The sequence below is a fragment of the Pygoscelis adeliae genome, unplaced genomic scaffold (assembly GCF_000699105.1).
Source record: "Pygoscelis adeliae isolate BGI_AS28 unplaced genomic scaffold, ASM69910v1 Scaffold101, whole genome shotgun sequence".
Taxonomy (NCBI): domain Eukaryota; kingdom Metazoa; phylum Chordata; class Aves; order Sphenisciformes; family Spheniscidae; genus Pygoscelis; species Pygoscelis adeliae.
Genome location: NW_008824238.1, coordinates 8192753 through 8218964, shown reverse-complemented (window position 1 = coordinate 8218964; position 26212 = coordinate 8192753). Strand labels below are relative to the sequence as shown.

The 26212-nt window shown below is 40.4% G+C and overlaps 1 protein-coding gene across 1 annotated transcript in view; it reads right to left on the bottom strand.

The window, feature by feature from the left end:
- Positions 1–26212, bottom strand: part of CPA6 (carboxypeptidase A6) — a 122923-nt gene that overhangs the window by 46149 nt on the left and 50562 nt on the right. Inside the window, exon 2 of the mRNA XM_009335080.1 lies at positions 10379–10454. Within this exon, the coding sequence (XP_009333355.1) occupies positions 10379–10454 (76 nt within the window). The remainder of the gene's footprint in view (positions 1–10378; positions 10455–26212) is intronic.

Sequence of the window (26212 nt, the reverse complement as noted above, 5' to 3'; positions counted from 1 at the left end):
GCGAATGGTAGTGATATTAATTGTTCTCCTATCCTCTTTACTATCTGCGATGGGGTGTTGCTATCCCCACATATTACACATTAGCTATTATATAGCATTATGGATGGTGTACCAGTCAGTGCCAAAAGACATTTATTTGCTGTGTGGGTGGTGGGATTTGCTAGGGGGGGAAGCTACAAAACAAACAAATGCAGAAATCCTACAGAACCCCCTGAACACACAGCCAAATACTTGAACCTCAAAATTCACCTGTTATCTTGAGGCTAGAGGAAAAGAGATATGCTTTAGAGTATGTCTGCAAGCCTAAATATTCTCATCTCCTTTGCAGAACTGTCTCCTTTGCACGTCTCTTCCTATCTGTCAGGCAGCAAGTTGCCTTTAGAGGGTCTTGGGATGTTTTAAGCCTCTGGACAATAAGCAGAGCCCAGGCAGGATTTTTCAGCAGACTCAGACTTGGGACCTGGAGACCAATTACTCGGCACCTGCTGCTGCACTCAGGTGTGACTCTGGGTACCTGTTATCAGGGACAGTGGTGGCTCCGCAGATGCCCAGCGAATGCTCTTTCCCAGAATCTCACTGGAGGCACAAGCATTCTGACTTGCTTTCTATGAGAAGAAATGGTATGTAAAAGCATACAGACAGCTCCCTTTTCCCAGAGGATTTAAACACATTATTGCTTTATTTAACAAAGAACGTATAAGAGATTATTAATCGTGACTACACAGTAAGTGTTCTTTTTTAACTGCACAGTCTCTTTTCAACCTCACTCGTCCCATAAAAGTTCCTGGGATTCAGCTTGTGCTTAGGAAGGCCAACACTCCTTGGGTTTCCTTGTAGGCAGTTTCTCTTTAAACCAAGGTGTTACAGACAGCTCCAGAGTATAAATGTATCAGCTCTTACCTGGATGCCTTCCAAGCTACAGCAACCCTGAATGCATTAGTCACGTCTCTAGCTTTTGGTCAGTATGGTGATGAAAACTCAGCACAAGGCAAAGGGACAAATATTTTAAAAAGATTTGGGTGCTGAGCTAAGAGAATTCAGAATTTCTTCCAGAATTAAAAATAATGCAAATAATTTTCCAAGAATACAAATGTTTCATTGGTATAATCCTACATATCACAAATAGTGTACACAAAGCTCTGTTGCCCTGCCAAGACAGAAACCAGAGCAGGGAGTTTTTTTCTTCACTAGTTCCAGGTTTTCCTCCAGCTTGTTCTGTGCCTGTGGAAAGGGAGCCTGAGAGGAAAGGAGTCTCCTTGCTTTTCCCCAGGAACACACTCACGGCTCCATAAATCCCACAGACCTTTTTTCCATTCAAGTCACTGAAAGAAATCCCCAGCTTCTTTAGACCACAGGGCTTAGTCCAGCTCATACTTTGTAATTCAAGCCATTTTCTTGGGCAGTAGCCTCCAGTTGTTCCTCACTACTCTTTCATAAACAGGTATTTAATTTCTTCTTCCATTTGGCCTGAAAGGAAGATGCTTAGTGCTCTCATCAGGTCTGCGATCGTGTATTGATCAAAAGAGATGATTGATGCTTGTCACTGAAAATAACTAGAATAACTCTGCCATAATTTACATTTAGTATCTGGAAAAAAATGTTTATATGATTTATCTGTGTTATACCCCATGAAGACAGTAATTTTGTTATGCTTTATTACCTAGCAATTGCATCCTTTATACTTATTGACTTGTATACAGCAATACATGTGCCAAAGCTGGCCTTGACCTTAAGATCACTATGAACAGGTTTCTTTGAGAAATACTCTCAACTGTAAAGTTCAGAATATAATTATTGTTATGATGCCATCAGTAGAAATGGCTTGGCATTTCTACTCCTCTTGTAAAAGGGAATGTGCAGTCAGTAATGCAAGCAGTGATGCTCTTTGCTCATGGGCTCTATCAGCGTTTCATGGGCTCTCTCAGGATGTATGGGTTTTCCATTTACATCCATACGCTCATGTATAGACACATAAACACCTAAGCAGCCCTGAAACTCATTAGATATGTTTTCAATTAGAAACCTGATAGTAGAAGGTAGAGAATAGAAGAAGTAGAAACTGCTCTAGTCTCACTGATGTTGTCAGAGGTCTAACTGTCGGAGGCTTCATCACATAACACACAAGAAACATAGTCACATATATGTATGTACACAAACACCCCTTGCACGCACATATACAGTGTGCAACAGAATTTTAGGCTTCTGTTGGTACATTTGCAAAGAAAGAATGAAGGAAGAATGACTCCTGTTGACTCTGACACCGATGGATAATTATAGCTGTGCTGTAGTTCACCTGGAAAGAGTAGAACTGCTCCTCTCCAGTGTCTTCACCCTTGCACATTATTTTCAGGATCAGGACTGATTTCATCCTCACTTGCTCCTGCCAAATAAGGAACTTGATTGACAGTCCTGACTGCAAATCTCCTTGAGCTGCCCTTTATGTGCAGCAAAATGGTCCAGTGGCAATTAAGTGTGGGATTCCCTGTACTTTCTAGAAGGACTTACAAGGTAGTCCTAGTTGCTGGTGCAAAGTAATTTGCGTTTCTGATTGAGCACACTAGACATTTAATTGGCTTTAACTTTTCAGTATTTATTTCCTTTTCAGTGAGGCTGGTAAGAATAATTGTGCCAATAAATCGGGATTGATTCACAGGATTGCAGCAGCCATAACACTGGCAGGAACAGAATGCAAACAATGCACAGCTTGAAGTTTTGAGTTTTGCAGATCTTTGTGGAACTGTAACACAGTAATGATCTTGCCACTCTACTTACACCGGTGTAATTTTACACAGGGCTCTATGCTGCAGAAAAGAACTCATAGACTATTCCTCAAGAGAGTCACTGAGGAAAAACTCATACACAATTATACGGTAATTGAATATCCGTTCTTACAAGTACAGATGCCACTGGGCTAAGTATATTTGAAAGATGTGAAACAGTTTTTAACAGACTCATTAAAAAACCCCAACCAAACCCCTATTTTGTTTCTTATTAAACTATTTATGGCTTGGTTCATTTTGTAGTTGTTGCTGCACTGCATAAGCAATGGAATAGTAAGCCCTGGGTCTGATCCTGTTCCCACTGGGGCTGTGCTGATGACTTTGTTGAGCTCAGACTCAGGCTTCCCCACCAGTAAAAGAGGAAGCAGATCCCTCCCATCTCAGAAAGTCCAGGCTTTCTGTGTCTTGTGAGAACAATACACTCACTACCTGGGCTCTCCTGTTCTATCCTGCATCTTCCTACTAAAGTTTTCCTGGAACAACATTTTCCTTCTGAGCCTGGCAAGTGGTTTACAGACACGTATTCTGATATATTGTTGAATAACCTCTGTTGTCACCTGATGTTCCCTGTGTATCTGAAATATTCTACGCATATCTGACTGGAACCCTAACTATGAGTTAGGGTAAAATCTAGACTGTTGACTAAAGCATCTGGCTATATAGATATATTTGCTGTATGGGCAAAGTAAAATGCAGACAGCCCTGGCTACAGAGCTAATTCTTCCCTTCCGCAAAGTAGGAATAGCTCCATTGGGGCTGACAGGCTTTCTTACTGCATTTTCAGACGGGCTTTTGTTCTCTGAAGCCTTTTTCAGCATTTGCCTATGGAGCTGTAAACAACCAGATTTATAGCCAAGTGATCTTTTTCCCCTATGAGATATTTTTCTGATTCCCTGAACTGCAATGACAGGATCAATTCAGGGATTACAATGGATAAGCAGCTGCTGTAGGGGCTAGAAAACAAACAAAAGGGAATGGAGTTGTGGCTTCAAGGCCTGCTAGGCTGTCTCCTCCCAAAGTTAAAGAAGTGCCTGGCTGTGCCCAGGAATTTCTTTTGTAAAAACTACTGAAGAATGAGTGGTCTAACTCTATTATGCCAGGAATGTTCACGGAGCAGTAGCTTCTTTGCTACCTATACAAACAGACCCGATCCCAGTCAGGCATATGTGATAAAAAGTGCTTGTAGACCACCGATGGAGTAGAAGTTATAAGTCAAGGCTCAAATGAAGTAGCACTTCAAAAATAATGCTTACAAAGGAAAATTCCAGGGCAGATAAACAGACTCTGCTGGGTCTGAGGACCTGAGCAAAACCCGGTTTCTTTGCAAAGCACTTGGGAATGTGACATTTGTTTCTGTCAGTCAGGTCCAACAGAATTAAAACCATGAAAAGGCTCATAAATCAGCAACAGGCTCCTCAAATTGTCTCCTAAGCAAGAAAGAGCAGGAGACAATAGCCAATCACTGGAGACGTGTACGAGGCAGAGGGACAACGGAGGGACAAGAGGAGCCCTGGGGGACAGAGAGCAGGCAGTTCTGTAATACTCAGGTCATTGTGGTACTATCATCCTAAATATTTCTCTTTCGTTTGTTGATTACTGTAATGATCTGCAAATGATTAGTGTGAAACAGTGAACCTGCAAAAAGGTATTTCTGGTCTTAAACACTGGGTCAGGAACAAAGATTTGTACCATATCCATAAAAAGAGATAGTATTTATAAAAGCAAAGGACTGCAGCAGAACATGTAAAATTTAAGATCGGTGCCTGTGATTGTGTCAGAGCAGCAGCCAATCCAAAAACTGTGACAGTGATCTATAGCTAGAAAAATAAATATCTCCGTAAGTTTGTACTTGAATTGCTAAGGAATTTGCTGCATTTTAGTCTACCAGTCACAACCATATGAAAATGTTCCTTAACACTGCTATGCAACATATGTGTCATCTTACATGAAAGTTGGAGGAGGAGCTCCACCATCATTTACCTCTGTCATACTCGCCGTCATATCTGCTCCGGTGGTCTTTGGCACAGCGACTGTGCAAAAGGTGTTCAAGGGTGTGGGGTGGTGATGCTGGTGGGAAGCACAGTTACCAGGCTCTTATTTTTCTTCCCCACAGAAACTGAAAGAAACTTGATGTAGGAACATGCTGGAGACAGGAGATACATACTGCTGTATACATACTGATGGCACCTCCCAGCTGCTACTACCTTTGTCACTTAGTGAAAACCAGAAACTGGCATCTCCTGCCTTGAAAAAGAGCATGACTCTCTGTTCCCCACCTGCCTCATTTCTTACGACCCCAGACACGTATTGCCCTAAGAAACAGTTGCATACATGGCAGTGCACAACGCGTAAGAGCTTTCTGAGAACTTGCTCTGGAGAGATGGTTCTCCTGTGGTCCTGGGGGGGGGGGTGGCAGGGGGAGTGCGGGGGACCCTGCTCTGCCTGGCTGGGGCAAGAGCGGTCAGGGCCAGAGCCACCTCCTGCTGCTTTGCAGGCTGGGATGGTGGCTGATCGGACTCAGTACATTTAGGCTTCCTTTTTGCTTCATTACTGTGGATGAGTTTATTGGTTGAATACATGTAAGTTTAAGCAACTTTACAGAACTCACAGCAGACAAATTTTAATCTGTAAGGCTGGCTATTTTTACTGGCAGTGCAGGTCTACGTGCTATGTTCACCCTATCAGGGAAAAAAGCAATATTTTGTCACCTACAAGTTAACAGAACCAGCCAATGAAGGAATCAATTTATAATAATGATTAATAACAAAGCACTGTGGGCAATGGAGCTACAGACCAAAACTAATTTGTGGAAATTACTCAGCAAGTGATTATGACTAATGCGATTTGCCTTTGGGCAATTCATGAACCAAAAGTTAAGCGTGTGGAATGAAACATTCATTATCCATTATTCACTCAGTATAGGCAATGGCATTTGTACTGTAGCAGAGCCTATACACTTCAGGCAGGTTTCAGGGGTTTATTACACTAAGCATTATATGGACTTTTTTTTCTTAAAAAAAAAGGGGCAAATATACCTCCTAAGGAGCTCCAGATGCTAAATTTAAACAGTCTGAAGGGACTACACCTTCTGTAAAAGTGCATGAGTTAACCTTAGAGCTCAGGTGTTGGTAGAAGTGCAGTCTTGTTTGAGATCAAAAGGCTTCCACGTGGACTAAAGCCCCTGAGTAGTCATCCAACTTCTTCAGCGAATTTTGTCGCTTACGCTGTGGCTAGACTGCCACTGCTGCCCAAGTTAATTACTGGAGGCATATTCTAAGATACTTCAAACACATCAAGACATACAGCCAATTCCAAGATGATCCTTCAAGTATGTCTCAGTGCAGGTTTCTGTAAATGCACATTCAAGAAAGGACATGTGTCTGATCCTCTTCCCAAAAGGGATGGATCTTGCAACCTGCTGACTTCTATGGCATTGGCTTCAGCGTGGCAGAAGGCAAAGCTCTCCCCACTTTTTTCCCCACTGCCCTGGTGTTTCTTTTTGAAAGAAAGCAGCTACACCAGACTGTAAATGACAAAATCTACTCAGGAAAAATCAGTGATAAGGGCAGTCATTAAGAAACAGGCAGATAAAACAGAATGAGTGAAAAGATACATTGCCACTGTTTCCAGTGCCCGTTTATTTTCTTCCTGATTGTTTTCCTTTTGTCCAAATCAGTGGGTGATAAGAAGGGGTATCTTTGCATTTGCTTTATTCTCTGCCTGACACTGAAATACACTGCTTTGTAACAGGACCATCAGGACAATTTTCTCAAACTTCTTTGTGATAAAGCCCTTCAGGAGGATACACTCATTTGAACTGGACAGAGATGAGTTTTCCTTTTAATTCTTTGGATTATGGAAGATAGGCCAGAGGCAAAGGCTAAGTGACTCTGCCTTACAAGTGTAGATTTTAAAGGCAGAAGGAAATGGCTGGAATAAACACAGAACACCATGATTCTATAGTAAAGCTCCCTCCACCAGACACAGTGAGGATGGAGCCATAGATGGTCTGTTGTATGCAAGGAAATCCTGCAACGAGAATACGATCCATTTGCGCAGAATCTACTCTGTGTTTGCATTGTCCTGGGAATTTATTCAAAACATTTAAGTTGTGCATGGATCACACTGGGCGCAAACTGGGCTACCCAAACTTGACTTTTGCACTGCAATTTCTGTGCTTCTTTGGGTTGACTAATGGGGACTCATCCTGACATCACTAGAGAGCATAACTTCTGGTACCTTTGAAATATACCTCATCTTTAATAGACCAACTTGCCAGGGTAGAGAAACTTATGTCTGAATTTAAACCCAAGTGCAGGTATACGTCTCACTTCGAGAACGAAAGTGATGTAACTTTTGTTTTCACTGGCTTTTCTTGTTCTTCTAATACTGACAATAGTGGAGAATACTATCAGGCCATATCGTAACTCAGGTTGAAGTTTTCAAATGGCCTTAAATAAAATATTAACGTTCTTTAATAGACCAACTACTTGCACTTAATCCCAAAATACTTTCTCTGAAAAAAAAGTGAAATTGGTGCTATTTGATGGTTATTTAGGTACAAAACTGTTGTGTCTTGGAAGGATCCTGGTTCCAGCTTTATTCTTCCCTTGAGGAACAGAACATGTGAGTAATATGACAGGTTGGTATTAATTTACTGCTCAAACCAAAATGGATTCAAAGGGAATGTGTCTTAAACCAGTTCTGGTTTTCTGACTCTAAAAGTTAAAAATCCAAAGTGCGGTACTTGTAATTGTAGCAATTTGTGTATCTCTGTTGACCCCCTTTTTCATATCTCTGTTGTTTGCCGGGCATACTGTGTTAAGACAGCAACAGGACTATATCTGGGCTTTGTTTGTAGCTTATTTTGCACTACTGCATTTTTTTTGGTGCACTGTCTTCTATTTTCTCCTGAGCACATTATCAGCATTGTGCTTAAAGACTCATATTTAAAAAATTGAACGTTTAAGTCCACTGTCCATTGAGTTTCCAACTCTGGAAGTCTGGGGGCAGGAGAAGGACAGGGGAGACTGACATGGAGACTTAAAAAATTGCACAACTGTAAATACATGGTTCTTCAGAGGGGCTGATGACTTGCAGCCGCTACTGACTTTTGCTGGTATTGTGAGTACTTGGCACTTCTAAGAAGTGTCATTGTCGATCCACTCTTTCATGGGTGAGTAACTTGAGATTTTTTTTGGGGGGAGAAAAGATAATGATAAGTTAAACATACCCATTACTTGTTAGCCCCCCAGGTGTCTCTTTCTGACCCCACGTAGATGGGCAGTGAAGCAGCTGCAGATGGGAGAGCCCTAAGACCTGAAATGCAGCCAAACCCAGCCTGTTTTCATGAAACTGGGTGTCAATACTCTCTCTCTTTTTTGAATTTTCCCTTCAACCTCCTCAGCTTACTACCTCATCAGAATCAATCACTTTCTAATTAACTAGTCAGATTCTGATGCAGTTTGCCAAAATTTTATTATCCTGCTCTCAGAGTTATAGCATGCAATTATTTATTCAAGTTTCTACTGCTCCCACTTTGATGGGATTGGGTGAAGGAATCTCTTTCTGGGAGCCTAAGGGAGCTCTGTAATAAGAAACAGTTGCAGGAAGGTGAGTAACCCTTTTGCTTCGCAGGGTTTGCAATATGAGGAGAAAGGAAAAAACACATGTGCTCCATCTTTATGTTCCAGCATCCAGGGGGAAGAAATTAATGCAAAAACCAGCTTCCACATGTATTTCTTGGGTTTATGGTTAGATTTTTTTTCCTAACTGGGAGTAAAACAATTATCCTTTTTAGGGTATTACAGTAACATTCACAGTTGAGGGTCAGGCCCTTAATAAGCACTGCAGAAACAAATATAAGACAATATTCTTTAGGAGAGTTGGGCATTACAGTACAAAGTGGTATAATACATAGCATTGCGACACTGCCTCTGTTGAACATTGAAATTCCTCATGCAACATGTGCACAGGTTGGATGTCTCAAGAATGGGATTTACAAAAGACAGCATCTTGAGTGGGGGACTAACTGAACATATCGTTAAAAAACACAGAGGTGATGAAGAGAGCCTCAGCCTTCCTACTTAAAGCTAGTAAGGCATCAATGTCTTGACTGCTGGAGTATTCGCAGCAGTAAGCCTTCTCCTGGGCTGAGGTACCTAAGGTAGCTCTGTCCACTTTCTTAAAAAATGGTAGCAAGAAAGCCTTGTCATAACTGGAAGATGGAATGCTTTTCAGGAGGGCGTAAGAGCTCTTCTAAGATCTTCATTTTGTTTGATTTGGTATGCGGACTGAGATTTGATTTACTTGTATCCCAGACGTATTGGACTAGAAAATTATACGCACCTTCATTCTTTGCCTCAGTGAGAACACAATCATTTACATGAGGTTTCAACAACGGAGACGGAGATACATCACAGACTGCCTAATGGTTTGCTGGAGTTGAAGGCAGTGAGCAACCCAGAGGTTTAGCACGTGCTCCCATCACTTTGGTACCACTGGTGTTCTGCTGTGACCCAAAACTATATGTCACAGGACTGTCAAAGTTACCAATGTGTTCCTTTGTCTATGTCCATACAGCTTTTTTCAGCCAGACACAAACGAAGGCTTGAATTTGCTGTGCCAAATGACGTTAGCTTGTGCCTGTGCTGCCTGTAAGGCTGCCCATCAAACTCCTTTACCTTCATAGGTACAGGGAGAAGTCAACTGTTGCCCGCCGGGCTTAAGCAGAGTATGAACTAACACAAGGGAAGAGGCAGAGCCTGGGACCCACGTTCAACTCCTCGAACAAACTCAACATTGTGATCAAGTTGTTACTTCCCTGGTTCTGCTCTGGTTAGGCTGTGTTTTGGAGACTATTAATGAGGCTTGTCCCTCCCCCAGTGCCTGAGGGCAGCGCCTGTGCATAGTGCAGTCCCTTCCGTGCTGTCGCAGGGGCCAGAGACCTTGCTTACGGGTACTGCCCATCCTCCTCTGAGATAATGGGCCACACTGCTGTGGAAAGACTGCCTGTGCCTTCGTTAGCTGTGCCAGCAAAGCAGCGCGCTGCAGAGTGGCTCTTGTGGCAGCTCTTGTGCTGCGCTGCTACAGTGGCACCATTGCATTTCATTTACATCTGCAGGAAAAGGCCAGGGAAGAAAGTTTTTGGCTTGCTAGTGAGTCTCGTAGACACTCTCTCAACTGCCTCTAGAAAATTACTCTGCCAGAGAGATTCTCAAACTGAAGGCACTTCCTTTTCCTATTCCTGTGTGTGTTCATATCTTGAATTAACTCAGCGTTTTAAATAAAACCGTCAACCAGATAATGAAGCATGCAACTACGTATGCTAGCAAGAAGTGAAAGAGCGAAAAAAGCAAATTTGCAAGTGTGGCACCTATATTATTTTAAGGCAATAAGTGTTTCTTGTTAAAATTGTCGGGCATGATGAATATAATTCCTATGCTATTTTATTGGAAAATTAGGAATTTAATGGGCAAAGGCTGCTTTCCAGAGTGTAAAATAGCTTGAAGTAAAGTGCCAAATGAAAGGCATGTCAGTTAACCCGCTACAGTCTTCAACAAAGATCAGAAAAAGAAGATGAGGATAATCAAACTCACCTTAAGCCTGTTAAATGCAGCCCTCAGGATCTGTGTTTCCCTCTCGCTCTCAGGAACAACTCGTATGACTTTATCACTGCCAATAACAGAACATTGAATTGACACTTTAAGGATCTTTGCAGCAGCACAATGCAACAGTAAATAGGTTCAGATAGCTACCGTACTTGTGCTCTTTTTCAGCATCTGCAAAATGCCGGATGAACTGGAGCTCTGCTTCTAAACTTGCTCCCTGGATTATGCACTTCCATAGAAATCATTTGCTCTTCACAGCTCATGGTGTCAGTTTGACCCTCCATTTCTATGTAAATGCTTTTGTTCATTCCTTCTCATTTAAACCATTCAGGCTGACATCTTCCATACTGAATATCTGCCTTAGATCAAAACAATTATTTTTTTTGCCAAAACAAATAATCTATTTCTGAGGACAAGATTAGGTAAGATCCATTGCTTTTGTATGTTTAAACATTTAATGGGCTTTGAAGAGTCCAGTGTTGTCATGCGTTAAAGAGGAGACTTGACTTTAGAAGAGAGGTGACCTTCATATCAGGGGCGTGCCTTTTGCTTTAGCCATTAAAGCTTGCACAAATTTTGTGAAGTAAATAGCTGTTCATACATGCTCAGAAGGTTCTAGATAATAGCAGCTTATTTGATGCACTTTCTTTAGCAGATCTCAATGAACATAACTTTGCAAATAGGAAACAAGAAACCAAATAGCTGTCCATTCAATGACCACCATCCATGTCATGAACTATGGGAGGCTGGAGACCATAGAAAATATAGGGGGTGATCATGTAACTAAGACATCATCATCATAATTCATACACAAGAAGGCTGAAATAAATTTGCATGGCCAATGCTAATTCCGGCACTTTCCTACATTTTGAGTTTTTGAATTTGTACTGTTGATAATCAATATTTCTCCGCTCCCAAGAGACCTTGGAGGTCATGCGTATCTTTATTTCTACAGTTCCATCCACTAGCCAGAACCCCCTTTTAAAAAATTTCTTTATCTCCAGTTTCGTCATTATCTGGGAATTTTACGCAGTAGAATTTTTCTTGACATTGAGAAGTTTGTCCCTTAAATATATTGTGAACTCTTCTACTTTCCTGAAGCTTCTGAGTCTGCTCAGAAGGTATTTGGCCAACTAGAAGCAACACTGGCGAGTGTGCATTTGCTGCCCTCTGTTTTAGGAAGGCTCCCAAGCTGCTGCTGTTCTCAGCAGGCCTTTGGTGTACTGCAGCTACAGCTCTGGTAGGACTCACCTTTATTGCAATAATTCCTTAATGCATATATAGGTAAGCATTAAATATTGTCAGTAAGTGGTTCCAAAGAATGCACTGGTTGTTGGGTTCAGTACTACTAATAAATACTGAATTCTGAAATGGCTTACTCCGCCTCTTTCTGGCAGCTGTTTTCCCTTCCCCCATTCTTCCTTAGTCTTTTCTCTCTAGTCAACACCTGCTCCCCTTGGTTAGCCTCTCATCCTTCTTTCTGTCTGAGCTCTTCAGTTTTGGTTCTCACTCCTGCTGAGCTTTCCCTGTAGACAGGTCCCATGCCTTAAAACTCCTAAGTCTTCCAAGAGCTTCATGGTCTTAAAGCTTTTGGTCCAGTCAGACTCCAGGTTATGGCTGCAATAACACTGATGTACCCAGAGATGTGGACCTCAGTCCATTCTGCTTGGCTGCTGTTGACCTTACTTGACAAATGGTCTATGCCTAAGAAGGAAGATTTCTGAAAGCACTCTTGCTATAATTTGGCAGCTCTAAAATTTTAGAGGAAATTACTATGCTTCCAAGCCAAGTGTAACCTCCTGTATAGGAACTTACACAGAAAGGAATAAGCCCCTTAGAGTACTACAACTGCTGCATCTTTTCAAGGAAAATAGATGCTTTTAATTTATCATATATACAACAGTAATATTCTTTCCCATTACTCATTTCTTTCAGAGTATTAAATTGCTGTTAAGAAGGAAATGGGTAAAAAGAAGTAATGATTGCCCAGGACATGTGAAGGTGAAGTAATTAATAAAGATTCATTGGACATTTCTGGAAGGATTGGGACAACTGACATATGAAAACCAGATTTTAATGAAGTAAGTAGCTAAGCATGTGTTACGCAGCTGTAATGGAATTTCGAAAGAACAGATATCACTTAGGTATGGTCTTGAATTAATACACATCACTCTAATCTGTCTTGGATTAGCTCAGCAACAATGTCATTTCCAATGTGATGAAAGACCTGCCTTAAAGAGGAAAATATTGGTGCTGTGACAGATTGATCACTTGACACATTGTTGGGAAATGCCTCAAGCTGTGACTGGGTCTGCTGCTAGAGAGCTCATAGCAAGCAGTTTAGCATACCTGGTACCATTAGTATTTTATGAAAAGACGGTTAAGCCATTATGACAAGGCAGTTTCATTTTTTGTGCATGCAAGATGCAGGAATACACTGAATTCCTGAGAACTATCTGCTGACACCCACTTCTGTAGGCTAGCCAGCTGGTGGATAATCATCATACGTTCTTCAAAAAAGCACAGATACCAAATCCGGCTTTACTCCTGATATCTACCAAAGAACACAGTCCTAAGGTTACTTTTTAGCTTTACGGCTTTCCTAGTTACATTTCACACTAAAAAAATTAAACAATTACCTTAAACACTATGCAATACCCATTGAATTTAGGGTAGAAATCCAACAGCCTACCCAGAGCCAACAACAAAATCTACCAGATCAGGGACTAATGTGGCTGATAAATGGCAGCTGTGAGACAAACACTCAGAACCACCCCTTGGTCTGAGGGTTCATGAGGTCCCCTGCCATCCCTCATGTCTAGCTGTTGAGAAGAAAGAAGCAAGCGATCATGTATACATCCAGGGAAAGTTGTGTTGCTTGCAGACATATGTCAGCACTCTGCTGATCTATGCAGGCAAGGTTGTTTTTCTAACCATAATGTCTCTAAACTTTTTTTTTAAAGCCTATTTTTTAAAAATTTCTAAACAAACAGCAAGATGGGATATACTTTGTAGAAATTAATATAGAACTTTACATCCACTAGGACAAACTTGCAATTTACCCCAGCAACTAGACTAATGGAATTTAAAGCTAGGACTTAGTGAGAACATTTGAATTTTGTATAAACACAGTTGAAAGCCTTTGCAAAGAGCAATACACAAGCTTGATGAAATAAACTGACCAGATGAGAGTAGCGAGCAAAGAGTAGAAGCCAGACCGCTGGTGTCCCCAGGGACAGCCTTGTGTCTGAGCAAAATGGGTCACCAGCTGTTGGCTAGCACTGACATGCAATGACTTTTTTTTTCCTTCATTACCTCCTTATATTTTCAAGACCAGCATGAAAAATGACACAGCTGCTTTTGAAACACAGAATATACTATGTGGTCCTGGGAAGGGTGATATTCCCTGCCACCAATGGGGACTAAAACCTATTGGTATATTTCTTTGGCTCTTTTCATTTACTTTTTCCCATTGACTTCATAGTTTTGTGTGTCTATGAACAGACCAGATGGATTCAATGAAACCATTCTGCAGCACATGCACAACTTCTTTACTGATGGAAGTAGTAGTTCTCTCTCATGAAACTTTCGTGGCATGAACTGCATTTATGTAAATTCCTCATTTCCTTCAGGAAAATCCTTCTTATTGTTTTATTTTCCTGACTAATGTGAACCTTAATCAGCTCTCTCCTCTCCCATGGAATTCAATAAAAGTATGTTTACAAAGGCTTTACAAGTATTTTAAACACAGTTTGAGGAACGATATGTTATAAATCAAATACCTATAGAAAAAATTGGAAAGAAAATAAATCCCCACTTACAAGCATCCATTCCTAATGGTAGAGGAGGGATTATAGTTCTTGAGAACAAGCTGCCATAGCTGCTGCACTTAAGTGGTTCATTAAGGCTTGGGAACTAGTTACACACTGAAAGACACATTTGAAAAAAGCTACAGCATGAAAGCCTCTTGCCAGCTCCCAATATGCCATCAGATACCATTTGTGATGAAAGATCGATTGCTTCATTCCCTTTTCTCTGCTAAACTCTTCTGCTAGTCAAAATGTTAAGAAATACTCAAACGGTAATTTTTTAATCTCTCTTCATTACTGGGATGAAGAGTTTCAACCAGGAACTCAATATTGTTACAAAAACTACTTACTCAAATAAGGTTGGGCTCCTTCCTGAGACCTGATGGGGACATCTGGAAAGGGAACTTTACAAAACTTCCCGAGCCCTTCTTTGTGGTTTTCTGTATTAGCGCAGATGGTGATCCAAATAGAAGAGAGCACCATTTGTATTTTCTAGACAGCATTATATATATTTTCTGCCTTTTAGTTATTAAGGAAAACTGTTGTTATTCCTGGTATAAGGAAGAGATATCTGTTCTATAATTTTGAATGAAAAAGATTTGCTTGGGTAATGTAGGCAGAAATACTGAGGAGGCAAAATATGTTATTGCATGATATTTATCAGTATAGCACAGATGACTTCTCTGAAAACTGAATTTCTATGCAAGTTGCCCACTAATTCCCAGGCATGGGATATCTGAATTTCATAGATGCCTTTCAGGTGCAAAAAGAGTTTCCTACTTTACCAAAGCAGGAAACTTTAGGGACTAAACCAATGCTATATTACTAGCACTCTTCCTTTAAATAGCTTCATTCCAGAGACAGATGGTCTGGAAAGGTGAATGTCAGCAGAAATTCCAGTTTTCATTCCAGCTAAGGAACAATGCTTTTCCACGCAAAGCTGGCCTCCAATGACTCGTGAACATTGCATATACAGCCATCTAGCTCAAACACTAAAAAAGTGGGAACCAGTTGCTTCAGTGTATGTCTCTGTCTCAGAAAAAAAAAAGCGTGTGTATGGTCATGGATACGACCTTCCTTCACCAAGTGTCATCCAGTCGTATGCAAATATAAGAGAGAAAGAAGACAGTTACTCAGGGCAGAAAATAAAATCGGAAGTAACAAGACAAATACACACTTAAGAGAAACAAACAGGCCAAAGTAAGAAAGTAGACGACAAGGAGATATGGTGCTAACTGTGCAGGATTAAGGTATGCAAAAACTTGGGAGATGCCCATTTTGACCCAAGGCTGCAGTAGTCTGCTTAAATGAAACATGAATGAAGCATGTATACTCATTTGAATTCACTTCCTAGGAAACGTATTGTAGTAACATGTTTGCATGGAACAGCTGATGATTGTTCAGCTTGGATGTAATCCTTCCAATGACATATTATATCAAGCACAGCTACTTGTAAAGAAAGGACCATCATCATTCCAGCAACAGAGATTATTGAAAGGAGCTTCTGCTATAACCCCATCTGCTTCTTTATTCCCATGGCTCATATATTTCTCCAGTGAGTTGCTCTGTGCTTTGTGAGGAAGTGATGAGTAGATGGCGATGCCGTCGGGCCTGGCATGGGCCTGGCAGTACCAGGATGCTTATCTGTCCGTCTGGGTGCTACCCTGCCCAAACAGGAAAGCTTCCCCCCATCCTCCCTCTTCATCCTGACCGCAGAGGCATGTTGGACTTGCGTGGTGTGGCCAGAGAAGCTTGGTTTACTGTCCTGATTAGGTTGTGGCAATCAAGCACAGGGCTGCCCAGCCAGTGCCCCTGGACAGACCTGATTACAACAGTTGCATATATTTATATCCCTTTTCCCATTCTTGACCCTCCCTTTCACCATGCTTGTACCTTGCTTTCTCTGTCCATCTCCTCTCAAATAAACAACTCAGCCCTAATTACTTTTTCCCAACTGGTCCCACCTTTGCTACATCTGTACTCAAATCTGGTATTTCTAGGTAATCTCAGCCTCATATGGTATTACTGATAGGGTTACCTAGGTATTGTTGCCCACAAAATGTCCCCAGTACTCCCCTTCATTTACCTGTGAAATTCAACCATTTCTCACATAAGTCCTCCTTTACCTCCTGCAAGATCCAGCTGTCCTTCACAGCACTATCTGAAATTTTTGTCAGCTTCTCATATTGTCATATCCAGCAATTTCTCATGGCATGTCCCATAGTTCATCCACATCCTGATCGGTTAGCTTAACCTCAGGCCAGGGTCTAGTCCACAGCCTGCATGTGCCTGCAGCCCCAGCCCTCCTCCATGCTAAAAGTCCACACAGAAGCTCATATGCTTTTCTGAACTTCAAAATTGCTTCAGTCCATTCTAAGCCCCACGTACGTTTTCAGACAACTGCAGCAACTATTTCAAATTAAATATCTCCGGACTCTGCGCAGCAGATTTGCTCTTGACCTCACTGAAATCAAAGAAAGAACACCAAGTCTGAAAGAGGGTTGTTACAGAATTTAAGTATCAAGAGCAGAAGGCTGAAGGGGCACATGGCTCATTGTTAGAAGTCTACGTTAGCCTTCTTGCGCTACAACTTCCTTTAAGACCTTGAGAAAACCATCACAGGTCATCTACAAGTGAGGTTAAGTGCAGGCTTGGCAGAAGGTTTCTTATACTGAACTCCATATGCTTTATATCCACATTGCTGGCTGTCATTCAGTTGTAAAAACCACAGACTGTGTATTTGGTTAGAGATATTTGCTGGTGGACCCGTCTGTTTGGTCCCTCTCTGCCCCATCCATTCCAATGGCCTGAGCGGGAGTCTGCGCTCTGTCCTGGTGGGTGTGCTTGAAGCACGGGTATTTGCAAAAGCGTGGCATTCAGCCTGACTCTGTAGCTGAGTGCACGCTTGCCTGTAAAGCATGATGGACAAGCTTAGGCTTAGAGCTATGCTTAGCTGACAGTATAAACCTGGCTCAGCTCCTCACCCCTATAAATGGGGATGATAGCACCTTTTAAACTTGTGGGGGTATTGACAAAACAAACAAATTCATGACTTCTAAGCTTCCAGATGGCTATGGTAATGGGAGCAATGCAGGGACCACAGATGGAAAGCAGCAAATACACATTTTACAGAAGGTAAGGACCAAAATTCTGCAACTCTTTTTAAGTCTTGAAACATTGTGCATTTACTCGATAGACTTCAATGGTGTCACAAGCACTGTAAGAGATCATCTCTAAGCCTAGAAAAATATCAAACCTCCAGTGGTCCATAGGTCTGACTTGCCATGCGGCTCTCAGTTTCCTCTGCTTGCCTTTGATCTTAATAGAGAAGCAGATACACTCAGACATGTACAATGCTGAGAAAAGGAGCAGGCTTCTTCAGGCCCTGTTTTCTATTACAGACACACACACACAAGCGGCAGAACAGCATTTTATTTGTTCTAATGGTTATATTTTCCCCTAGTTATCCCCTAGTTATCAAAGACTGTACTGCATGAAACTGGGCAAAGGCATCATTTGCCCAGCAGGTCTTATAATGCCTCAGAAAGACAGTAAATGCCATTGCTCATGATTCACTCATGGTGGGGAAATAAAAATCAGCATTTCTGCCTGGTCACCTGAAAACTACATCCTTTCTCAGAAGTTTAAACCTCACTATTCCTTGACAACTTTGCTTTTATTAAAGCCAAAGTACTATCACACCATGTGGACATGGCTTTGGCTTTTCTAGTAAATCTGTTTGAGACTGAAAAAAATCAAGACTAATCTGCACAAAGAAGGTAAGCAATATTCAGCTACAATTTATGTCTTTTAAAAAATTTAGTAGTGATGCTTTGTTATTTGGTGCTACTCCTTTGCATCCTTTTTTCAACTTCATACTCTTTTCAATATCCTGTAAAAGCTTTTTTTCAAATAATCAAATATTTTCCACGTCTTGAGCTTTTTCCATACACGAGCCTCCTGATAACATAGATAATTTGCCAAAGTCTTGTCTGTATTCAAAGAGGGTGTGCAGAGGATCCTGACTTTCAAGGTTCAGTGAAAAATTAGTAGGTGCTGTACTTCCTTCCTTTTATGCTTTTCCACAGACAATGAATTGATATTTGTAAAATAACGAACAGCAAAGAGTCCAAACAAGAGATGTCCATGCTCTCTTGCTTAGGAGACAGGTATGAAATAGTCAAATATGCTCAAAGGTTGGAAATAACCACCATTTTTGATTGTTCAGGGAAGCTACAAACCTGGAAAATATGAAGTACTACATCTTCAGTGAAAGCAGTCTTCTACAGTCTTTAAAGAAAATTTTAAAGACTGGTGGCTTTCCGATAAAATTGCATAAGTTGTCACCACTGTATACTAAACCCTAATATTTTACCATGAAAAAAACATGGTAAAATTGATCTGCCATATACTGTTTTAAAAAGTGTTTATATTAAAATTCTCATATACCTAGAAGTAAGTAGAATAACTATTTTTTCTGATAGTAATAAGTAACTTACCACACAGAAATGTAAGGTCTAAAACCTTCCTTTAGAATGTTTGAAGTTCATAGAAAATCCTTAATTTATAGAATAGAAACTATGTGGACTTCACTTTTTATGAGCTATGGTTTTACTTGACCTGCCACAACTGAAGAAGGGAACCTTTCAGTTGAATACCTGCATGTTTCCAACTGTGTGACAACCACTGAATGGGGTATGTAATTTATCTGCCTTGATGACCAGACAATACTTCAATCTTTGAAAACCAGAAAGGAAGAAATTGTTACTTTTATTTTCATGAGTCATGCTCTTCACTTAAATCTGTATTTTTTTTTTTTTAATAATTTGAACAGAATCTCTATAGGAGGCCCACATAATTTATTACATAGTTTCCTTTAAGAGCAAACAGGAAGATCTTATGACCAGCAGGTCTTTTCTAGTAGTCTGTTCCTCTCATTGTTTGTAATGAATTCAATCCAAAATGATTACCATCTTTGGAGAAGTAATTTCATAGAGTAACAGAATAATTTTGGTTGATGGGATATCTGGAGATCATGTCATCAGATACCCTTGTAGCTCTTCTCTGTACCTGTTCCTGGTTTTCTGCTTTGGAACATGGACCTTGGAACATGAACACTTTTGTGCTGTGTAGACTTTGTTACTCCTTTGAAAAGTTTCCACTCCTACAAACTCAATTTTATGGTCCTAACACACTGGAGCTCACAGTCATCCTATGGCTGAAAACTACATTGCTATTTTTTTTCTCCTTGATCCAACCCAAGGATTTGCAGTTATAGGAGAAATTCCTGTATGTATGATCTTTAAATTTGAACTATTGAATTTCATCCTAGTTCTTTTAATTCAGTCATTAAGTCCATCAAGTTTTTCTAATACATGTCTAGAACCTTCCTTGAATAAATAACTTGAGAAAATAAATTGGAGACAAAGAAAAACTCTTTGTATTTTTGTGGGTAATGATAACTCAAGGCATAGAGAATGAGGGATAAAAGCATGAAGCAATTCCTGTTGCTGAATGGGACAAAGTCTGGAAGTATTTGGTTATTCCTGATACGCAATCTCTTGAGCTCAATTTAAGACCTTGATCCTCAAGCTCTCATGAATGTATAAAGGCTTTCAGCGTTAGCAGGAGGAAGTCTGTACTCATTACTGTACTTGGCATAGAAACACAAATAACTGGTAAGTTGTGAGTTTGTACGTGTATAAAAAAGAGATCAGAGGAATTGTCTCATACATATTTTAAAAAGTAAATGTTAAGATGGTGAGCTTAGTTTTAATTTAGGACTTATCACTAGTGTTTTCTATGTATTTATTCATTTATGCAAGTTACAGCAAGAAAGATGAAAATATTTATGGAGTAAAAAAAATATTATGGTGTTGAAATACTGTTGCATCGAGATGTCTGTAGCATGTTAAGCTTCCCCAAACTGTTCTGTCATGACTTATTACCTAGTTTGCTTCCACAGAGTGATTTTGTATGTAAATTAACGGATAGGACACCTTTAATGTCACTGTACAAATAAAGACAAACAGGACATGCCTCTCCACAGTTTCGCAGGAGGACAGGATCCATAGATTTCAAAGCTGGGGAATACACCAAATTTACTGAGTGTAGTAAGGAAAATCCTGGGTCTACTTCTCTTTTTGCTGGTGTTACTGCAGTAGGCTGGTGCAATTCCATTGATTTCAAAGGATATACCTCTTCTTGCTAGGTTAAGCAAGAAAAAAGCAGCAGGCTTTTTTTTTCATGACAGGACAATCAGTTATTCCTGTGTTTCAGATAAGGGTAATAGAGACCTGGGTGCTGAACTGTTCATTAACTTAGTATGCTATTTTGAAGAAGAAATTGTAAATCTGCAAGCACTAAGCCCAGAAACATGGGCTTATGTTACTATACGTGATGTTAACTGCTAAATCCTACAACAGCAGACGACCGAGAGTCTCACAGGGAGTCCTATTATTTTCCCCACAGGGACATGAACAAGGTGACAATGTTGACCTGAGATGGTAATACTTTGTGCCCAGGTGGAGTGTCTCTGACAATGGGGACGAGGAGAGTCCCTCAGCAAGGGGACATCTTGCACACCTAGACCGAGGTGAAATGGTATTTGCAAATTTGTCTTCGAACAGTCTGTACAGCAGAATATCTTCCCATCAGCTGAAAATGATACTGCAGGAAAGGAGCAGACTAAATATATATAAAGCAGAGATGTAAGACAGAGTCTTTGAAATAAAAATGCCAGACAGTTGGTCTCCATGATCCCTGGTACATAGTGTCATTTTCGCTCTCTACCAACTGCCTTGAATAAAGAGACCAATGAGACAAACCTAGCAGTAAGTCGAGCTGCCTGCAAAAGCTACAGCTATACCTGGGAGTACTTCCCAGTTTCACGCACAACCTGGATGTATCTCGGCTTCAAGCTGAATCCCGAGCGACCGCGCTGTACCGCGTTCAACCATCGTTTCCCTGCGAAAGGATGCAAGGTGCATGTCGCCGATGGGAGCCTGTGTATACACTGGAAGCAACCTACATCGTCGGGGAACCAATATACACAAATCCCACCAAATGCGATTTTCATTTACCATTGTCAGGTTTTGTGCAATGTTTTGAAAAATTGGGAAGTGTTTTTGAATGTTTAATTACGTAATGGGTTTTCCTTAAATCAACTTTCAAAAATATTTTTTGCAATAAATATGAAAATAAAAATGTTTAATTACATTTTCAGTAAGCATGGAAACCAAACGTGAGGCAGGAGGAGAGAGAATTAATTTTGACGAAAATTTTTTGGTTTCTAATCAGTCATGTCACAGAAATCTAGAGCTATATATATATATATACTGAAAAAAACTATATACTGAAAAATGCAGCTCCAATTCTGCACCATGTATACTTCAAATTGCAGTGTATTTACTGAACCATCTTCCCTTACTGAAATCAATCCAATTACCCGTGATGGCAAATTAAGTATGCATCTGCCTGCAGTATGAAGTGTTATTTTACTAATTATAACAGGTTTTTAATGTTCACATTTTTATAATTTTCAGATAAAGGTCAGATTTTTTTTTAACGTGAGAGTTCAAAACAACATTTTGGAACTAGATGTAGTACTACAAAGAGAAACCTCACGACTCACAGCATGTCCTCTCCTGAGGACCACTTTTTCATGGTGATGAATTTATAGACAAGGTTTAGAAACCTTCCACGGTGGGACGTTTTCAGCACACAAACAAGAAAACACTTATCCAGCTGCTCCACACAGCTTTACGGATGCATATAGTCTTTTTGCTTATACATACATTTAAGCTAGTTTCAGGCTCTGTAACTTATTGCCTGAGCCTTTTTGTTTGGAAATACGGGTTTTACATCCTTTTATACCTTACCCAATTTGTTTCTCATACCATAGGAGTTGCGTGATAATCTGCCCAAAGGGAGGAACCGGCCACTCTGGAGAGCCGGCCCTGCCAGCCCGGGTGCGTGCAGGCAGTCCTCCCTGCCACACTCACTGCTCACAGGCCAGCAGCTATTCAGATGATACTTGCAGCACTTCTATCAGTATTTTGTCAAAAGCATAAATAAGATAGATAAGAATAAAGACAGAAAATATATGTTGATATTTCAGTGGAACCAAATCTAGGACCTGCATGTAAATACACGTCACCTTACACATCAGTAAAATTAATACTACACCTAATTGCTTTCAGGATCTGAACATTAGGAGGTACTTGTATATATCAGTGGATTAAAAAACAACAGCCAAAAAGTGTGTTTAATGTGATCATCATAAATATCTTCTTCTTCATTACTTATTTTATAGGCTGTGAAAATCAGCACAATAGCCATTGCTTTGATAACCTCCATTTTGAACACACTGGATTTTGTTTGGTTATTTTTTAAGGAAGGGGTAAAGTGGGTTTTTTGTTGGTTTTTTTTTTGTTTTAAAAGTAAAGTGGTTTTAAGTATTGGTAAGGGCCATTCAGATGTACCCATGGAAAGCCTGAGGTCAGCTGTATTTAGGAGTTGGGGTGTGGAAGCCAACCAGACCCACTTTGCTGGACATGGGGCTCCCTTCATAAAGGCTGTGCAAGACTCCCAACACCTTTGCATTTATCTAGCCCATCAGGATACTACATTTTATCCTTCTCATGCATTTTCATAGCCATATATTTAGGTTCCAACTTGGCACAAGGTTTCTCAGGGGCAGACTGCCCATGCAACATTGCGATGAGTAGGATTGACGTATGTGCTGGCCAATTACTTGTTGAGATGGGCTGCCATACATTTTATTGTTCATTCAGCTAGATGCAACCTGTTTTGTTTTTCAGTGTCAAAAGTGAAAGCTCAAAAAAGAAACCAAACAAAACTGATAAGTAATGTAGAGTAAGTAGTAGGGAAGAATTAGAGCAGAGGGGCTTCCCAGCCATGCTCCCCAGAAAACGAAAGCTGACCCAAGAGAGCTCTGCTCATGATGTGATTGCAGCTGCTTCTCAGGGCAGTGCATTTCTTCAAGTGGTATTTAGTATTTTCTTGTGAGAGGCCCTGTGTAGGCACATAAGACAGTCTTAAGCCCTAATGATGATGTAATACATACATCACAGTTCTTGCACACACTGAACTATATGTCTTGATAAAAAAGACTTCAGGATGCTAAATTTAAACATGTTTATAGTAGTTCACAAGTTTGCAGTCTCACTTAACAGCGGGCAACGATTAGGAAGGAAGTGTATAACACAGTCACGCATATAAACAAGATAGCGATGCATAATTTGATGGGTCCAAATCTTTGAACTTAGTCTTGATGTGCATATACGCAATCTGACTCTCCTTTGATCCAGATTTTCTAAAACAAATTCTTTTCTTGTTTTTCCTCATGGCACAAACCAGTCCTGAGTATCTTACACAAAACTGACCTGCTATCCTATCATTGAAAAATGGAACCTATAGTGCTGAAGAAAACCAAAGCACACCGAATGAGGAATACTATTTAAAAAACAACATCAAACTGAAGGCTTGGGGAGGGAAATAAATATTTTAGTGGCAATGAAATTATTTTCTCTCTGAAGACAGTTCCTGGAAGGCAGCTGCACCAGCCATTAAGGCAATTATATTTTGCCATTTTCATAAGCTGCTTGAGAAATAATTTTTCTCCACTAGATTAATGCTGTGTCAGTTCTTCACAAAATCACTTCTGACTTAAGGGAATATTGGAGATACATGCTGCATAATTATGGAGGTAAAATCTTGGGATTTACTTCTTTATTGTATTAATAGTTGTTTGCGTGGGACGACTTGGAATCCTACAGAAACTTCTGTGCCTCTTAGTTGGCTAATACCCTGACCTTAGAGGATGCCGTAGTTAAGATTTCCCTAAGCAAAAAAGTGGTAAGTCTGCTTGTGGTGAAGATAATAAGATAATGTGGTTAAGATAGTTTAACTGCACCTATCTAGCTGTGTGTAATTTCAATACAATTGAAAATGAGGCCAACTCCACAGGTCTTCCCAGAGCAGTACTGTAACACTCCCTCAACTTCTAGCAGAGTGCTGTGAATAGACAGGATAATTTTGTTATATCATGACAGTCTGAAGATACATGGGAGATGATGTTTGTAGCTATCTGATATTAAAAATGTTGCCCCTTTCTACCAACACAAGTTAATGAATAGACCAGCCACAAAACAAAATTCTGAATTGCTGAGAGGAGGTACTTTGTCAAAAGAAAGACCTTAGGCAGGTATCTTGGCAAAGCACCTCTTGAACAGCTGTCTTCTAGCAGGTGTTCGCAGCACCTGTGTTGCAGGCCCAGGTCCATTCCACATTGTGCTAAGCCACCCGACCCTATAGAGCCCATAATGAGAGATGGGCATCTCGAGACTATTCAGGCTGCTAAAGATACGAATCACCCTCTGGAAGTCCTCTCTCCATCATCTACACAGTGCAATACTTGCAGAAGAACCAATACAGTATAAAGCACAATATATTTAAGCTATTTTATATTCTCTTCCTCTGGTGGCTTTACCTTAGGGCTATCTGTTTTATTGCCTTTCTCCTCCCTTTAAGGAACCCAAACTTGCTGTTCTCTGATTCCAGGGATATGATTGCTTCGAGCATTTTATTTTGAGCTTTGCACACTAACCTAACCACTCTGCACATTCTGACATGCTTCCTTGAATCAGTTGAGAATGGCTTTTATTCCTGTTCCTCATTAGTACAAGATAAATGTATATTTTTAAAACAAGGGTGACAAATAAGCAAAAACAGGCAATGAATCAATTAACAGGCCTTGGTGAGGTTATTTACCTAACCAAAGTGAGGTAGAATGCTTCACCAAGGAATAAATGCAGTCCGTATATTATAGCTGTGTTGTGATGCTGATATTTAACTTCTTGGCAATCTGTGTTTATGACTGTAAGGAGAAAGATTTATACTGCATATTTAAAGAATAAACTGTTTCTTAAAATATCTTCCAAAAGAACTTGGTATTCTTTTCTTTTTTGTTGGTGTTAATATACACTGGTTTAGTCAAGTCAATGCCTGCTTGCATAAACTGAGAATCTGGTCTTGAGTTTCCATATCTGCTGACATCTGTGATGTGCAAATGTTAGGGCAAAATGTTTATTGCAGGATGTTTATTGCCCTGCAATTTGTAAGTAAGTTCATTATTGGTACTCATTTAAAAGACACCTACCTTGCATGGGCAAATAAATCTTTCTGCAGTACAGCCCTCACAGCAACATTTTCAATCCTGATGGCTTTCCTTTTTTTTTTCTGTTTAAAAATGTCCTGATTGTAGGGCGAGTTAGATGTAATACCCAACAAAGCTGCTAACACCGAGGTTCTCCCTATGATACCAGAAGGCTTACTGAGCTGAAGCACATTGGAGTAACAGTCTACACCTGAAACACTATTTGACAATGATGACAATTTTGGGTAAGCGGGAAATGATGGGAGATTCCAGAAACCTTCCCATTCTGCATGGAGAGAGAATTAAAACTTTTCTATTTTAAATCCAACAGAAAGACTTAGTAGCCCAGAATAGCATGGATATAAATCAGGCAGCATGTAAAAACTCCTATTTAGGTGTCTGGTCTTAATGACATAGTGAAGGGAGTTTACCACATCACAGGAACATCCGAAGTACAGTGTAGTTTAAGGATTTTTTTTGTTTTCACTGTTCAGTTTTAGTTTGAAACTTCTCACAGGCTGTTCTCGTCCTCTGTGGCAGAAAGGGGCTCTAGGATTAGATACTCCTATTTAGGTGTCTGGTCTTAATGACATAGTGAAGGGAGTTTACCACATCACAGGAACATCCGAAGTACAGTGTAGTTTAAGGATTTTTTTTGTTTTCACTGTTCAGTTTTAGTTTGAAACTTCTCACAGGCTGTTCTCGTCCTCTGTGGCAGAAAGGGGCTCTAGGATTAGATTAGCTCCTGGACAAACTCAAACACAAAAAGGAAGCCTACAGAAGGTGGAAGCAAGGACAGGTAGCCTGGGAGGAATACAGAGAAGTTGTCCAAGC